A 14,258-nucleotide genomic window follows, 5' to 3' on the forward strand; every position below is an offset into this window, starting at 1 on the left:
TTGGTTTAGCTTTGCTCCCTCACAAACTTGGCTGGCAAACTTAGTCCTGACTTGATACGAATGATATACTTCACTCTTCAAACGTTCAACACCCTTGTTCCCCTTTATTCACACATGATCTTGTCCTGATTTTTCTTGGGAGATGTTGGTGTCTTTCTATTCATGCTTTAATCATTTCCTGTGCATCATAGTTCTCTGGTTTAGCTTAAAATTGGGCAATTGGATCAGAACTCTAATATGCATCTCTACAACTAATTCAACATTTATTGAGCCCATGTGCCGAGGGCTGCTCTAGGTGCTGGTATACAACAGGGGGTGGGGATATCATCCCTGTCCTGAGGAGCATACATAGAGGGAGAAGCGATGAGCAAAACAGTAACAACCCAAAGGACTGGTCTCAATGCTGGAAATAAAATTTTTGGACCCACATTCTTTCACCAGTAATCCAACCCATTCTCTAAAGGGTTGCTATAGGATACCTCTCTAATGCTTAAGCCTACTCCTGATTCATAGTTAAGCTCAGGAGCTTAATCAAGTCACTTTTCTCTGAACCACTTTCATTTCTAAGTGGAGGTCCTATCTGCTATCAAACTAGATCTTGTTTGGTCTTCCAAGGACTGAGATGATGCTTTAGGGGACAGTGTGAGAGGCCACCTGCACCTGATCTAAAGATGCATCCCCAATCTCCACTTTCCACTCACCATCCTCTCATTATAGGTGAATCCCAAGCCTAGACTACAATATCTTCTAGAGATGCACTATACTCTTTTACTTCCTGTATAACACTGTAGAATGATACCTTCGAGGACTTAAAAATTAAAATGCAGAGCTCAGGAAATGCCTGACGGTCAGAAATCAATGTTACCAAATGTTGAATAAATCCCTTTAGGTTCACGTATTCTCGCTCAGTCTAACTTTGTCCTCACTTTTCTAGAGCAAAGCAATCACAAGTTGCTACAGGGATTCAGCACCAGTGTAAGAATTCCCCCTTACTCCATTTTTTACAGAACACCCACTGGAATTAACACTCGACATGAACGCCCTCTAGTGGGCCATGGAGAGATCATCCCCAAGAGGTGCTTTCAGATTGTTCTTTGTATCATTCCCATTGGGCAGGTAATTTGATTGATTGCCATTCAGGCCATACTGAATGAGCAGCATAAGGCTGGCAGCTTGGGAGACCAGACCAAGCGAGAACAAACTTTCAGAGAGCTTACAAATGATCCCAGTCAAAACTAAACCAATCAGGGACTTCGGCTTCCACCCTCTCCATTCCCTGCTCTCAAGAGACATACAGCCTTGGCATGTGTTCCAAAAACATGCCAAGTGAGCAAATCTAAAGTTGCCCCACAGCCTATGGAATATTCAGCTGTCTGTAAAATGATAGCTCTTGAGTAATGTTGTAAGGACAGGAAATCTACCAGTAATGAAGAGCCGAGCTGTATTTAAAAACTGTCAAATGCAGTGTTCAAAGTCACTACCACTGAAACCGTCCAAGGTTTACATTTTACCAGATGACAGCAGAGAGCAGTTAAGGCCTCCGTCAGATTTTGTATCTGCTAAGCCCTCCTTCAACTGTACTCTGCTCCCAAGTATTACACAGGACACGGGGACAGAAACAGGGATGTTAAAGCCACATTTATAAATATATAAAAAATAGTTCATGTATTGTGAAATAAGATAGCACTTCATAGACTGCCTTTAAAAAAATGTTTCCCCAAACCTGAATGAGAGTACCATTTTTAGACAGTCATTAGGAAAACCAATGCATGGGAATTCTAGCATTCCTCAGTGAGAACTTCAACCTCCTGTTTTTAACCCTGAATTTTTTTTTTTAAGATTTTTATTTATTTGTCAGAGAGAGAGAGAGAGAGAGAGAGAGAGAGAGCACAAGCAGGGGGAGCAGCAGAGGGAGAGGGAGAAGCAGGCTCCTCACTGAGCAACGAGCCCAATGTGGGACTCGACCTGAGGCGAAGGCAGACGCTTAACGACTGCGCCACCCAGGTGTCCCAACTCTGAATTATTCTAAAGTTAATGCATTACTACTTCACAGGAGGAAAACAGCTTTTCTTTACCCATGTGCATTTCTCTTACTCTTTTCATGTCCCTCGGAGCACCCTGAACATTCATTCTATTATCAGTAAGTCAGCTTCTGACAAATCACCCTTAAAGGCAGGACAGATTATGGCAGTCTCGTGTAGATATAGTCGCATTTACCTCTAGAAGGAACATGCAGTGGGAAATAAGATTCCAACCAAGCAAAGGCTGCCTGGTTAACTTTATTCTTCCATTTGACTGTTGGGTTAATGTTACTAACTATACAGGCACCTGGGTGGCTCAGTGGGGTAAGCGTCCAAGCTCTTGGTTTCAGCTCAGATCATAATCTCAGGGTCATGAGACTGAGCCCTGCACTGGCTCTGCGCTGGGTGTGGAGCCTGCTTAAGATCCGCGCTCCCCCACCCCTGCACAAGCACGCTTTCTCTCTCAAAAAAAAAAGTTCCTAACTATATTCTTCAATATCCTACTTGCGCTGCAGAAGTGGGAACAGAGGCCAAAACAGGCAATTTGCGGGTCAGGGAGGCTATGTTTTTTGTAGGGGCGATTTCATGTGAAATTGTGAATTGATGGTGAGCAGAAGAAAAAGATTCTCCATATTATTCCAGAATGGGAGTCCATTTGGCTGAAACACTGTGCGTCTGAAGTCTTGAAACTAAAAAAAAAAAAAATAAAGGCCTGAAACTACCCGTAGCACCGGTCTCTGCAGGCAACCAAAGGGGCCAGCAGCACTTCCCCAGGCTCTGCCCTCAAACAGGAGAAAGCAGGTCTTTGGGCCAGAGGTAGCCCGATACAGGTCAGGTGATGAGTGTCAGTTCTCCACAGAGCCACACATGGGACCACAAATCAGATTCTTCACTTTCCAGAACTGCTCCGGTCAGGTACAGACCGTCCTGTCCTTCAGATGTCTCTCCTCACCCCACCTGTTCTAAAAGCCTCTGGCGCGTTTCCATAACTACTTCCTCCATTATTTCTGGCTTTAAGAGGTCTTTGATCTAAAGAAGAAAAGAAAAAGGTATTTGTTCAGAAAAGAAACCAACCATAAGCAGACATCCGAACGTAGAAACCAAGCGTGGTTACCATAAACTTTCTATATTCCTTTCATCTTTCTTTAAGATTTAATTTAAGATTGTATTTATTTATTTGATAGAGTATGCGCACACGCACAAGCAGCGGGGAGCAGGAGAGGGAGGAGCAGGGAGCCCAATGCGGCGCTCAATCCCAGGACCCCGGGATCATGACCTGAGCTGAAGGCAGACGGTTAACGACTGAGCCACCCAGGCGCCCCTAAAATTTATTTTAAAGAACGAGAGCGAACACATGAGCGGGGGGGAAGGGCCAGAGAGAGAGGGAGAGAGAATTCCAAGCAGACTCTGCGCTGAGCACAGAGCCCGACACGGGGCTCAATCCCATGATTCCAAAATCACAACCTGAGCCAAAATCAAGAGTCAGAAGCTCAACCAACTGAGCTATCCAGGCGCCCCTCTATATTCCTTGATTGGAGGCTAAGTATTGCAAGATACGATCTCCCAGAACCAGCTTAACGAACCATCAAGATTCTCCCGTATACAGCTGTCCGGAGCAAAGACATAATTCTTGGCATTCACTAAAAAGATAAAGCTAAAATTTGGGATGGGAAGATGAAGTCCAGAGAGTTGCTGTTGTAAACTAGTCCTCCCCAGCACCTCCATCCCCCCAAATCCTTCGATTGACACTAGACACCGAGGATATTACAAGTATTTGGGGAAAGCTCTATCAACACTCGGTAGGGCTGTCCAGCAGACCAGTTCCCACCGCTGGACATGGTAAAGCTACTGGGAGATGTGCTTGCGATCCCAGAGGAAGCGCTGGAGCAGACGACACACCCTCCACTTAACAGCTGGATGAGGAAGAGGGAAGGCGTGGCTGGAGCAAGTACCTGGTGTGGAAGGGATGCCTCGTAGCAATACAGGATGCTGGTGTCATACAGCATCATCCTCTGGGTGACCAGCGAGACGATGCAGTTCCGGAGCCGGGAGATCACCTCTCGGTCGGCGAGGGAGACGGGCTGCCAGCGGAGGCAGAGGGAAACACAGAACCGAAGTCAGGGAACAGTCACGGCAAAGCACAGAAATCATTTATGACTTGGACCCTATCACTCCGAGACTCCAAGCCAATCAACTGCTAACTCCAAGGGAGATTAGAAAGGCTCCTCAGCTGCCGTAACCCTGCAACCTGCCATCCTGCCAACGGGGATCAAACCAGTTCCCGCTCCTTTTCCTTCAGAAAAGGAGAAGGCAAGACGATGTTCATGAAGACGCCTCAAGGGCGACTCGAATTCCCTCAGACCACAGCAGTCACACGGTTTAAAACCAGGCAGCTCTTGGGGCGCCTGGGTGGCTAAGTGGGTTAAGCGTCCAACTTGGTTTCAGTTCAGGTCATGATCTCAGGGTTGTGGGATCGAGCCCCGAGTTGGGCTCTGCGCTCAGCGTGGCATGTGCTTTGCTCCCTCTCCCCCTCCCGCCCCTGCTCACGCGCGCTCTCGCAAATAAATAAATAAATCTTTAAAAAGTAAAAAAGTTTTAAAAACTGAAACAGCCAGCTCCACCCGGCCCAGAAGCACAGCAAAGACTGAGCGCCAGTCTGCCCCAACGGCAGCCGCGGTGTTTACACACCTCCAGGTTTGCAGTGAAGCCCCCCGCGTCCTCTTCTTTGTGCTCGGGTGTGGGGTAGATCCAGACGAAGCCGTTGCTACCAAGAATCACTGAGGCCCCACAGGGCAAATCATGGAAGTGAGTCTTCTGCCGTTTGACGAGGGAGGGGGAAACCTGGACCAACACCCCCTGGCCTAGCTAAAGAAATACAGCATAAATGAAGTCACTGGAGGGTCCTGAGTGAAGCGCGTGAAAAGCAGAGCACGAGATACACATCCTTGTTACGGTGGAGTCCGGGCCACTCCTGTCAATGACTACAGTCACGTGTGTGTACACACAGGGTAATTACTCCCAGAGGACACTTCTGGACACGGAGGTTGTTGACACACCCCAAGAGAAGGTGACTTTCAATACTCTTCTCTCATTCTCTCCCATTCTTATCATTATATTTGAACCTGGGGTTGGTGCGCTGGCAGTCAGGCACGCTGGCGCTAATGAGGACATGAGCCCGAGCCTCTTGTGGGCCCAGGTACACCATTCTGTTCCACCTGGATCCCAGCCACCTTCCCTGCCCGGACGTGTGTGCCGCTGGGCAAGGGGAGTGGCCGAGGGCTGGGTGCAAATCCATCCCCGGTGGTGGGGGGGGTCAGCCCCAAGTTCCCATCCCGCGGAGGGAGGGTCTGCAGCAGCCAGGCCCGGGAAGGTCAGCACCCACAGAGTGTAGCCATGGTCCTCCCCCAAGGCTGCAAGCACGGCTGACTGGAGCCACTCCACAAGGGAACGGGCTTCGGTGCCACTCAGGAAATGAGAAGGTTCCGCCAGATAAAGCCAAGAGACTAATAAATCATAATCTGTTTTAGGAGAAAGTATGCTGGCGTGAGGCCCCTGGCTCTTGGTTTCGGCTCGGGTCATGATCTCAGGTTTGTGGAATCAAGCCCCATGTGGGCTCCCCGCTCAGCGGGGAGTCGGCTTCTCTCCCTCGGCCCCTCCCCCTGCTCACGTGCACTCTCTCTTGCTAAAACAAGTGAATCTTTAAAAGAAAAAAGTATGCTATCGTTAAAACAGTAAGAGCCTCGATAACATAACTTCGTACGATCAGTGACATTTCATTTAAAGGCTCAAGTGGCAAACCAGTGTCTCCTAGTAATGACACCCAGTTTATTGACTGGACATTTGTCTAGAGCCAAGGCCATCGGGTTTCAGTATGACCTCCCTTTGCTCCTAGTAGAGCCTCTCAGGCCTGGCCCCAGTACAAAGCGGCAGCGCCCCCGGGAGCGAGCCGAGCCAGCAGGGCCACGGGGCCCCCGGTCACAGGAGCTCTCCTGCCGCAACAATCTCCTCAGTAAGAGAACAGGAGTTGTTGTCAGTAACGATGCTACTGACCCACGACCACGTGAACCAGCCGCTCTGGGAACACCAGCCTGTCCTGCTTAACTTCTGGGGCTCTTTAGGGCCGAATTCCAGAGAGCACTGGGGATTCAGAAATGGATCTGCAGTCTCAGTCTGTATCCAGGAAAAGCAGGAGCCCAACTTACTTTGCCGTACTTCAGACTCCTTGTGTGCAGAGAGACAGCTCCGTCAGAGAACACTGCCTGCACCTCCGCCTGGCCAGGGTGCATAAAGGAACAAACACTCTCACGGCACCTGCCTTCCCTGGGGCCCTGGCCCCACCTCTCCTTCCTCTCCTCCCATCCCCAACGGTCCCACTCGCAGCCTGACAGACCCGGAGGACAGCACCGTGACCTAACCTCTCCCCCTTGGTTCTCACGAATATCTTGATGTGAACAACACCTTTTCTACTCCCTGCATCAGGAAATCTGAGTCTCGCTTAAAGCACGGGCCACCGTAAGTGACAAAACCGCAAAAAATTACTGAGGCAGCACGTCTGAACCAGGGCTGGAGAGTTCGGCTGGGTTAAGCAGATGGAGGAAGGCTGCAGCAGGGCCCGGGACGCTTGATCTGGGACCCAGATCCCTGCCTGGACTACGTGTCTCCAGGCGGAGACGTATGATCAAAGCCCCATTCCCCAGCTCCGTATAGAGCATTGAGATGCTGTAATCCAAGGTGCAGGATACACTGATAAGATCCCCTTCCTGCAAGAAACCTCTCATGGCCAGCTCGTCTTCTGCAGATCTTCTCCTCTGAAATACACAAAGCGATGACGTGACTTAAGTCAGAGCCTACCGAAAGATCTCTGGAACCAGCCACAGTATTCAGACACCAGAGTAGGTAAGCAGGGTCACTCAAGGAACACCAGAGCGACCGCCACCACTGTCCCTCGTACAGGCCTTCCCACAGCTCCCCCTCTCCCCCTCCTTTCTCTGGACTGTTTTCCAACTCCTTACGTGCTGCTGAAAGCCCTCCCAATCGTGCCCAGCCTCGTCCACAATCACCGTCCGTGGCAGGCCTCCCTGCTGCAGCAGGGCCAGACTACCTATGGCTTGACTCTTATCTTTACTCACACATTTCCGGTGCTCTCAGATTCCCTGTGAAATTCCATCCATTCTTCAGAGATCCACTCTAACGCCCCTTTCCTATAAGCATCTCCCAGTGAACTCACTCACTCCTTCTGTACAATCACACGCTTGCTTATTCTTCGACTGTCAGGTATTTAGATCAGTTATCTCCCTTCCCCTGCTAATCTGTGCACTTTCAGGAACTCAGCCAAGCCTCCTCTATCCTGCATTCTCCAGAGAACCTAGCAGTGAGCCTCTCCGTACATACATGCCGGACTGCAGGTAAACCACGGCGTTTTACAAAAGGCCGCCCCTTAGGCATTGCAGTTGTCTGGGATAACCAAACGCCATTCAACTGACAAAAAGCTAATCTGAACACAACTTTTCAAGGGACACCATCACTGTGCAAAGCTGATACACCCAGAAAAGGGAAATGAGCACCAAGCATCTGAGAGCTTCTCTTCCAACTCTCTTTTGGGATCACACCCCATGGCCATTCCAGATCCTATCACATACCAACTCCTGCTTATGTTGGGAGGCCCGGACCAAGTGAAAAGCCTACGTGTACATCCAGGCAGCAAACCTCACAGCAGAGAAACAAGAGTAAAAGAGGCAACCTCAGCATAAAGCAGAGTTCTCCACTGGAGCAACAGACCCCAGAACTTTCGCTAGCAAATTCTACAATACCAGCCTGGAGACCCTTACCAGCTCTCCTCCAGGAAGATTCATGGATGACAGAAGCAAGACTGAATCCAGCCTAGAGTTGGTCTCCACCTTCCACCTCTTCTGTTGAACCTACAGAGAAATTTCACAGTTGGACACTGACTCCAGGGGCAAGAGCTCACATCGTCAGTGACCAATAATCCCCAATACAACAAGCCAACTGTTTACATCAAAGGGCACATAAGGGGCACCTGGGTGGCTCAGTCGGTTAACTGTGTGCCTTAGGCTCAGGTCCTGGGATCAAGCCCCATGGGGCTCCGTGCTCAGCAGGGAGTCTGTCTCTCCCTCTCCTTCTGCCCCTCCCCAACCCCACTTGTGCTCTTTCAAAGAAAAAAATAAAATCTCTTCAAGGGGGGGGCACATAAGAGTTAAATGCAATGAACGCCCCATTTGCATAACGACAATACAATGACTATCCCATTCATTCAATCACCAGCTTGCTTTTACTTTGTAAAAACCAACATGATATCTACTTTACCTCTGTGATTCTCCCCACCACAATGTCTCCTACTTCACCATTATATCTGAAAGATAAAACAGGTCATCCATCAGTGAACAGACCTTATTACAAGACTAAGCACCACTGGAGATTTCAGTTCAACAGGATGAGGGCCTGGATTAGGCACCATGCTGAAGTATGGTAAATTCACCTAACTATGCTCTTCCGACTTATTTCCAAGAACCGAGAACTTCAAACATTCCTACATGTATAAAGTCTCCATTAACTATTCTCGGACAAACCATTTATTCCAAGTAGTTCCTTAAGCCTGAAACCCCTATTCTGTTAATTACATGACACTGATAACCATGGAGTATTTCCTGGGGGGCTCTGGAACACAGGTGGCTTCTGCATCAGCAAAGGAGGAGGAGGAGACTGAGACAGGACCCCACACAATCCAGTGCACTCACAGTCTCCCCCACCCACAGGGTGCTCAACTCCGGCCCCTGTGCTAGTTCCTTATCCCAATTCTAATCATTATGTCTTCCATGCTGAAGGCTCCAGCCGTGGACCTCTTCTGTCGGCCCACCCTCACCTCTTGCTGAGCTCATCCAACCTAATGGCTTTAAATACCACTGATGACTATGCCAATTCCCCTGAATTCCAGACTCTAGTCAACTGCTGGCTACCTAGTATCTCTATTTACATGACTATTAGGCATTTCCAAATGTCACCAACCTAAAGAAAAGCTTTCCAGCAGCTCCCTCCCCAGCCCCCATCACAAACTGGTCCTCTCCCAGCCAACAGGGTCTCAGTAAATGGCAACACCATTCCTCCAGTTGCTCAAGCCAAAAATCTTGGGAGTCCTTGGAGGAACGCTTGATTTCTCTCTCTCTCTCTCACTCCGGGACAAGTCCAGCAGCTGATCCTACTGGCTCTACCTTCGAAATATACACAGAAATAAAAGGCATCCAAATTGGGAAAGGAAGAAGTAAAACTATCTCGATTCACAGACATGGTCCTATATATGGAAAAGCCCAAAGAATACAAAATCCAACACCCTCACGTGAAAAACAAAACAAAACAAAAAACTCAGAACACAAAATGTATGCAGAATCAGCCATTACTCCCCACTTCTACTGCTCCCTTAGTCCAAGCCACCGTTATTTTAGATGATGAAAACAGTCCATTAAGTCTCCCTAAGCCTGCCTCTGTTCCCCCTCAATCTCTCCCAGCAGCCAGTGATATTAAGACAGAAGTCAGATCATGTCCCTCCTCTGCTCCACCCCTTCCAGGGGTGGCCTAGACTACATAAAGTGGAAGACAAAATGCTTATCAAGGCAGGCTGCCCACCTCGGCTCTCTACCTGCATCGGCCCCTACACTCCCCCTTGCTCACTCTGTTCCAGCCCCACCGGCTTCCTTTCTGGGGCTAACCTTTACTGAGCCCTTCTAGGTAGCAGGCCCCGTGCTAAGTACTTTACATGTCCCGTTTCAATGAATTCTAACGAAAATCCTACAAGATGGATCATGCTATTACCCTCCTTTTGCAGAGGAGGTAGCCAAAGTTTGGAGAGGTCGAGTAATGTGAGGAAACCTTTGAAGCCCACACTTACCTATAGTCACCTATACCCTTTCTATAGTCATGTTCAGAATCGCAGACCTACTGAATGATAAAGCAGGCGGGGGGTATGTTCCTGGCTGGATAACATGAATGACACAAGAAAGAGAATACACACCTTTTGTTCTCACCTGGTTTTCAAAGCTTTCACACAGATCAACTTGTTTACCCTCTCCACTGAGCCAGCCACAGATGCAATGAGCTTCTCTTCCCCCATGTAAGTTCCATGGCCCCTGTTTTGAGAGTAGGGTACAAAGGATACAAGGGTAATTCTTTTTTTTTTTTTAAAGATTTTATGTATTTATTTGAGAGACAATGAGAGATAGAGAGCATGAGAGGGAAGAGGGTCAGAGGGAGAAGCAGACTCCCTGCCGAGCAGGGAGCCCGATGCGGGACTCAATCCCAGGACTCCAGGATCAAGACCTGAGCCGAAGGTAGTCGCCTAACCAACTGAGCCACCCAGGCGCCCTACAAGGGTAATTCTTGAGATGACCTCTCCCTTCAAGAACAATATATTCCTAACAGGCTCCTCCTGCTTTAAAGCCTGGCTTTTCTCTGTGCCCCGAACACTCCTTGGGAGAGCTGCATAGACATCTCCCCTTGTCTTACTCGAGTCTACTCAAATGTCACTTTCTGCATCAGGCCTACCTTGATTACCCCATTTAAAAACAGTCACCCACCCTGCTGCCACCACCCCCACCGTATGCCCAACCACATTCCACTTACCCTGCTCAACTTTGCATTTTCCCCACTGAATTGATCACCAAACATACTAACTTGTTTGTTGTGCTTACTATTTATTATCTGCCTCTCCCTGTTGAAATATAAACTCCACCGCGACAGAGATTTCCCTACTTTGATCACAGTTGTACTCCAACCGCACGTAATACAAATGTATGCTGAATTCATGAAGGACTGACACTTAAGATTCCTTAGGACCCAATAACCTCCAGCTAAAAAGTTAAAGAGCAATATTATAAATGCTGTACCCCCCCACCACCAAAAGGCTGAAATACTACTAGTGTTTATCTATGACAGTGATACAATGGTGAGTTTTGCTTCTGTTCTTTTTTTTTTTTTTTTTTTTTTAAGAGAAAGAAAGAGGAGGGGGAGAGGCAGAGAGGGAGAAAATCCCAGCAGGCTCCACACCCAGCATGAAGCCTGTCGGGGGGGGGGGGGGGGTGTTGCATGGGCTCGATCGCAGGACCCTGAGATCACACCTGAGCTAAAATCAGGAGTCAGACGCTTAACCGAGTGAGCCACCCAGGCACCCCGCTTCTTTTCTTAATTATTTCCTCATTTAACTCTCATTTCCCTACCAAAGAGTTACTGTTATTACTACTATCTTACAGATGAGGAAACTGACCTTGGAGAGCAAATACAACTTATAGTATGGGATGGCGCGGGGCTGAAACCCTAACTGTCTGGCTCAAGAGTCTGCTCTCTTAACTACACGTATTGTACTGCCTTCAGATTCAAAATGTAGATTTGGGTGCATGCAGCACAATATATTGTGCATGCCCTAAGCCCAAACAATTACTGATTTCAAAACCGAGCATCTGGCTAAGAGATGTCGCCGAGAGAAGAGGCCACGTCAGGAATGCCCACTGTCCCCTCATCTGAAAACTGGAAAGAGGCCCCTGCTCCGAACCCTCCCCAGTTTTTCAGGTCTCCAACGAAAAAGGCGAGGAAGGCTCAGAGATTAGGGCCTGAGGCAGAGAACCCAGGAGTCTTTGACACCAGAGGTTAGGAGAGAAGGATTTCCAAGGACTGAGACAAACGCAGACGGGGACACACAAGGTGCATAGAATAAGAAGCCCGAGGACTCGGAAACAAGGGAGCTGGGATGCTCAGCTGTGCCCTGCGTCCCGCGGGTACTTAGATACAAGGGAACAGAGGCCACGTGCACAGCGCAGCAGCCGCCCTTTGGGGCCCCGAGTCCCCAAGTCCCCACGTACCGCATGAATCCCGTGTCCGTGGTGATCGTGTCCCCCGGAACCACCAGATGTTTTTTAGTATCGCGGCCCATGCTCTCGCTAAGAGGCTTGCGAGCCACGGGAAGCCTCATCTCCATCGCCATCTTGGCGCCACAGAATGGCGCAGGCGCAGTCCGGCCGGGAACCGCGACATCCGACTCGGCAGTTCCCGGCCTTCGCACGGAGGGGCGGGGCAGGGCGGGCCTCAGAGCAGTCGCCAATGGGAACGCACAGTCTGGCGGCCATGTTGACTACTGGCAACCATTTGGCTAACATGAAGGGAATGAGGGAGCCAAGTTGCCATTTTTACTATTGGTAAGGCTGCACCTGTGAAATAACGAAATCTCAGGTTGCGTGGCGTTTGATTTTTTACCAAAAATGTCTCGTAATCATCATCCCATTTATGGTTTACCAGAGTTAGAGATCATTGAGAAATGGGCCTATGAATTTCCTTCCAACTCTAAGTTGCTAAAATGTGATTCTTTGGGATGAGAGAGCTCAGGAGGTTGGGGAGGTGGGATCTACACAAAACACTAGTTGGAAAGAAAAAAGAGGCCCTTTTCATACTGTTCCTGGTAGCCCCAGTATTCTACTTTACTGCCTCCTCATGGGTGCTGGCTCAGCACCAACCAACCACCTCTACCCCCAAACAGTGTTCCAGATGCTGATTCTGTTCTTTCTTAATAACTTCTTTTGAATGAGCTGATTTACTCTAACTTAAAAATAAAACTGCCTGGGCGCCTGGGTGGCTCAGTCAGTTAAGCGACTGCCTTCGGCTCAGGTCATGATCCTGGAGTCCCGGGATCGGGTCCCGCATCGGGCTCCCTGCTCGGCGGGGAGTCTGCTTCTCCCTCTGACCCTCCCCCCTCTCATGTGCTCGCTCTCTCTCTCTCTCTCTCTCTCTCTCTCATTCTCAATCTCTCAAAATAAATCAATAAATCTTTAAAAAAAATAAAAATAAAGATAAAACTGCCTAAGAGAACATGCAAACCTTGCAAAGCAGGCCTATTTTGTAGGGAGGGCAGGTGCACACATAATACAAAGATATGGGCTTATATTTACTCATACAACAAATTGAGCACTCTCTGTGTGCCAGGAGCTGTTCAAAGGATTCAATGGTGGACAGACAGATGTATATGTGGCTTTATCCCCATGTCCAGTTTACTTTTTAAAAATATTTTATTTATTTATCTGAGAGAGAGCAAAAGCGAGAGAGATCACAGAGGGAGAGGGAGAAGCAGACAGGCCGCTGAGCCGAAAGCCTGATGTGGGGCGCAATCCCAGGACCCCAAGATCATGACCTGAGCAGAAGGCAGACACTTAACCGACTGAGCCACCCAGGGGCCCCCTCCACATCCTATTTAATAGGAGCATTTCCCTCCTCCCTTCTCCCTGCCTCCCACTACCCTCTCCCTCCCCCTTGCCCTTTGTGATTTATAGCATCCACAACAAACTGCGTTTCAACCTCAGGGAATTGAAGCTGATGATTATGCACAGGGACCCTAAAGAGGATTAAATAACTTGCATCAGCCTCACACACTATGCTCAGTAAATCAGGTCCACTGCCTCCTGAGGATCCAGTCAGACCAGTTGTTTGCTAAACCTCCAAAAGGACAACATTTCTTTTTAAGCAAAGCTCACAACTACATCTGTCAAGAAAGCCAATCCGGCAAGGCAGTCAACGATATAAATTCCAGGGCTCCATGGGGCATCCGCAGGTCAGACACTGCGTGGAGGAGGGGATAGAGCTACAAAAGTGTGAGAAGGGTCCATCTGTTGAGTCTGGCCTCCGCCATAAGAGGGCAGTGGTGTCCTTTGAGCCAGGGTAACTCAGCCGGCTAGGGAGCTAGGCCTGGGAGTGCCCTTGGACCAAGAACAGGGTACTCTTGACATCATCCACTATCATCCCAGAAGGGACGGACAAAACCTCCGCCCCTCCCATTCTCGCAGCACCCACGTTTAAGGGGCCTGTCACAGCACTGGGATTATGAATACTGTCTAAGTATAGTGGCGGATTCAGTGTCTGTTGAGAGCTGGCTTCCCGGTTCACAGACAACTGACTTCTCGCTGTTTCCTCGTATGGCCCAGAAGGGATGAGGGGAGTCTCCGGGGTGTCTTTTATAAGGCACTATCCCATTTACAAGGGCTCCACCCTGGTGAACTAATCACCTCCCAAAGGTCCCACCTCCTCATACCATTAACTTGGGGGTTAGGATTTCAACACATGAATTTAGGAGAGACACATTCAGTCCACTGCAGATACTTTTTTTTAATAGCGGAAGCAACTAAGGGCCAAAAAGGACTAAAATTCAGAGTGCTTGGTGACAGGGCCAGTGTTCCTTCCCACTGCACCTGC

General features: G+C 48.9%; 1 protein-coding gene across 1 annotated transcript; it reads right to left on the reverse strand.

The window, feature by feature from the left end:
- Positions 1 to 2,717: 2,717 nt before the first annotated feature.
- EXOSC2 (exosome component 2) lies at positions 2,718 to 12,011 on the reverse strand. Its single transcript, XM_027614787.2, has 9 exons — positions 11,885 to 12,011; positions 10,058 to 10,159; positions 8,346 to 8,391; positions 7,850 to 7,939; positions 6,764 to 6,829; positions 6,224 to 6,292; positions 4,710 to 4,886; positions 3,974 to 4,102; positions 2,718 to 3,050 (listed from the first exon to the last, which is right to left on the reverse strand). Exons 1-9 carry the CDS (start codon positions 12,004 to 12,006, stop codon positions 2,970 to 2,972), a joined length of 882 nt encoding a protein of 293 aa, XP_027470588.1. The 5' UTR covers positions 12,007 to 12,011; the 3' UTR covers positions 2,718 to 2,969.
- Positions 12,012 to 14,258: the final 2,247 nt, after the last annotated feature.

Source organism: Zalophus californianus, chromosome 13, assembly GCF_009762305.2.
Source record: "Zalophus californianus isolate mZalCal1 chromosome 13, mZalCal1.pri.v2, whole genome shotgun sequence".
In the NCBI taxonomy this organism is placed as follows: domain Eukaryota; kingdom Metazoa; phylum Chordata; class Mammalia; order Carnivora; family Otariidae; genus Zalophus; species Zalophus californianus.

What these genes read in the sequence shown, in the direction of transcription:
- EXOSC2 (XM_027614787.2), bottom strand. Translation starts at nt 12,006, where the DNA reads ATGGCGATGGAGATGAGGCTTCCCGTGGCTCGCAAGCCTCTTAGCGAG. An exon ending in GTGAAAGCTTTGAAAACCAG is followed by an intron (nt 8,392 to 10,057) that starts GTGAGAACAAAA and finishes TTTATCTTTCAG; the next exon opens with ATATAATGGTGAAGTAGGAG. An exon ending in GGAGTCTGAAGTACGGCAAA is followed by an intron (nt 4,887 to 6,223) that starts GTAAGTTGGGCT and finishes GTATTTCTTTAG; the next exon opens with CTAGGCCAGGGGGTGTTGGT.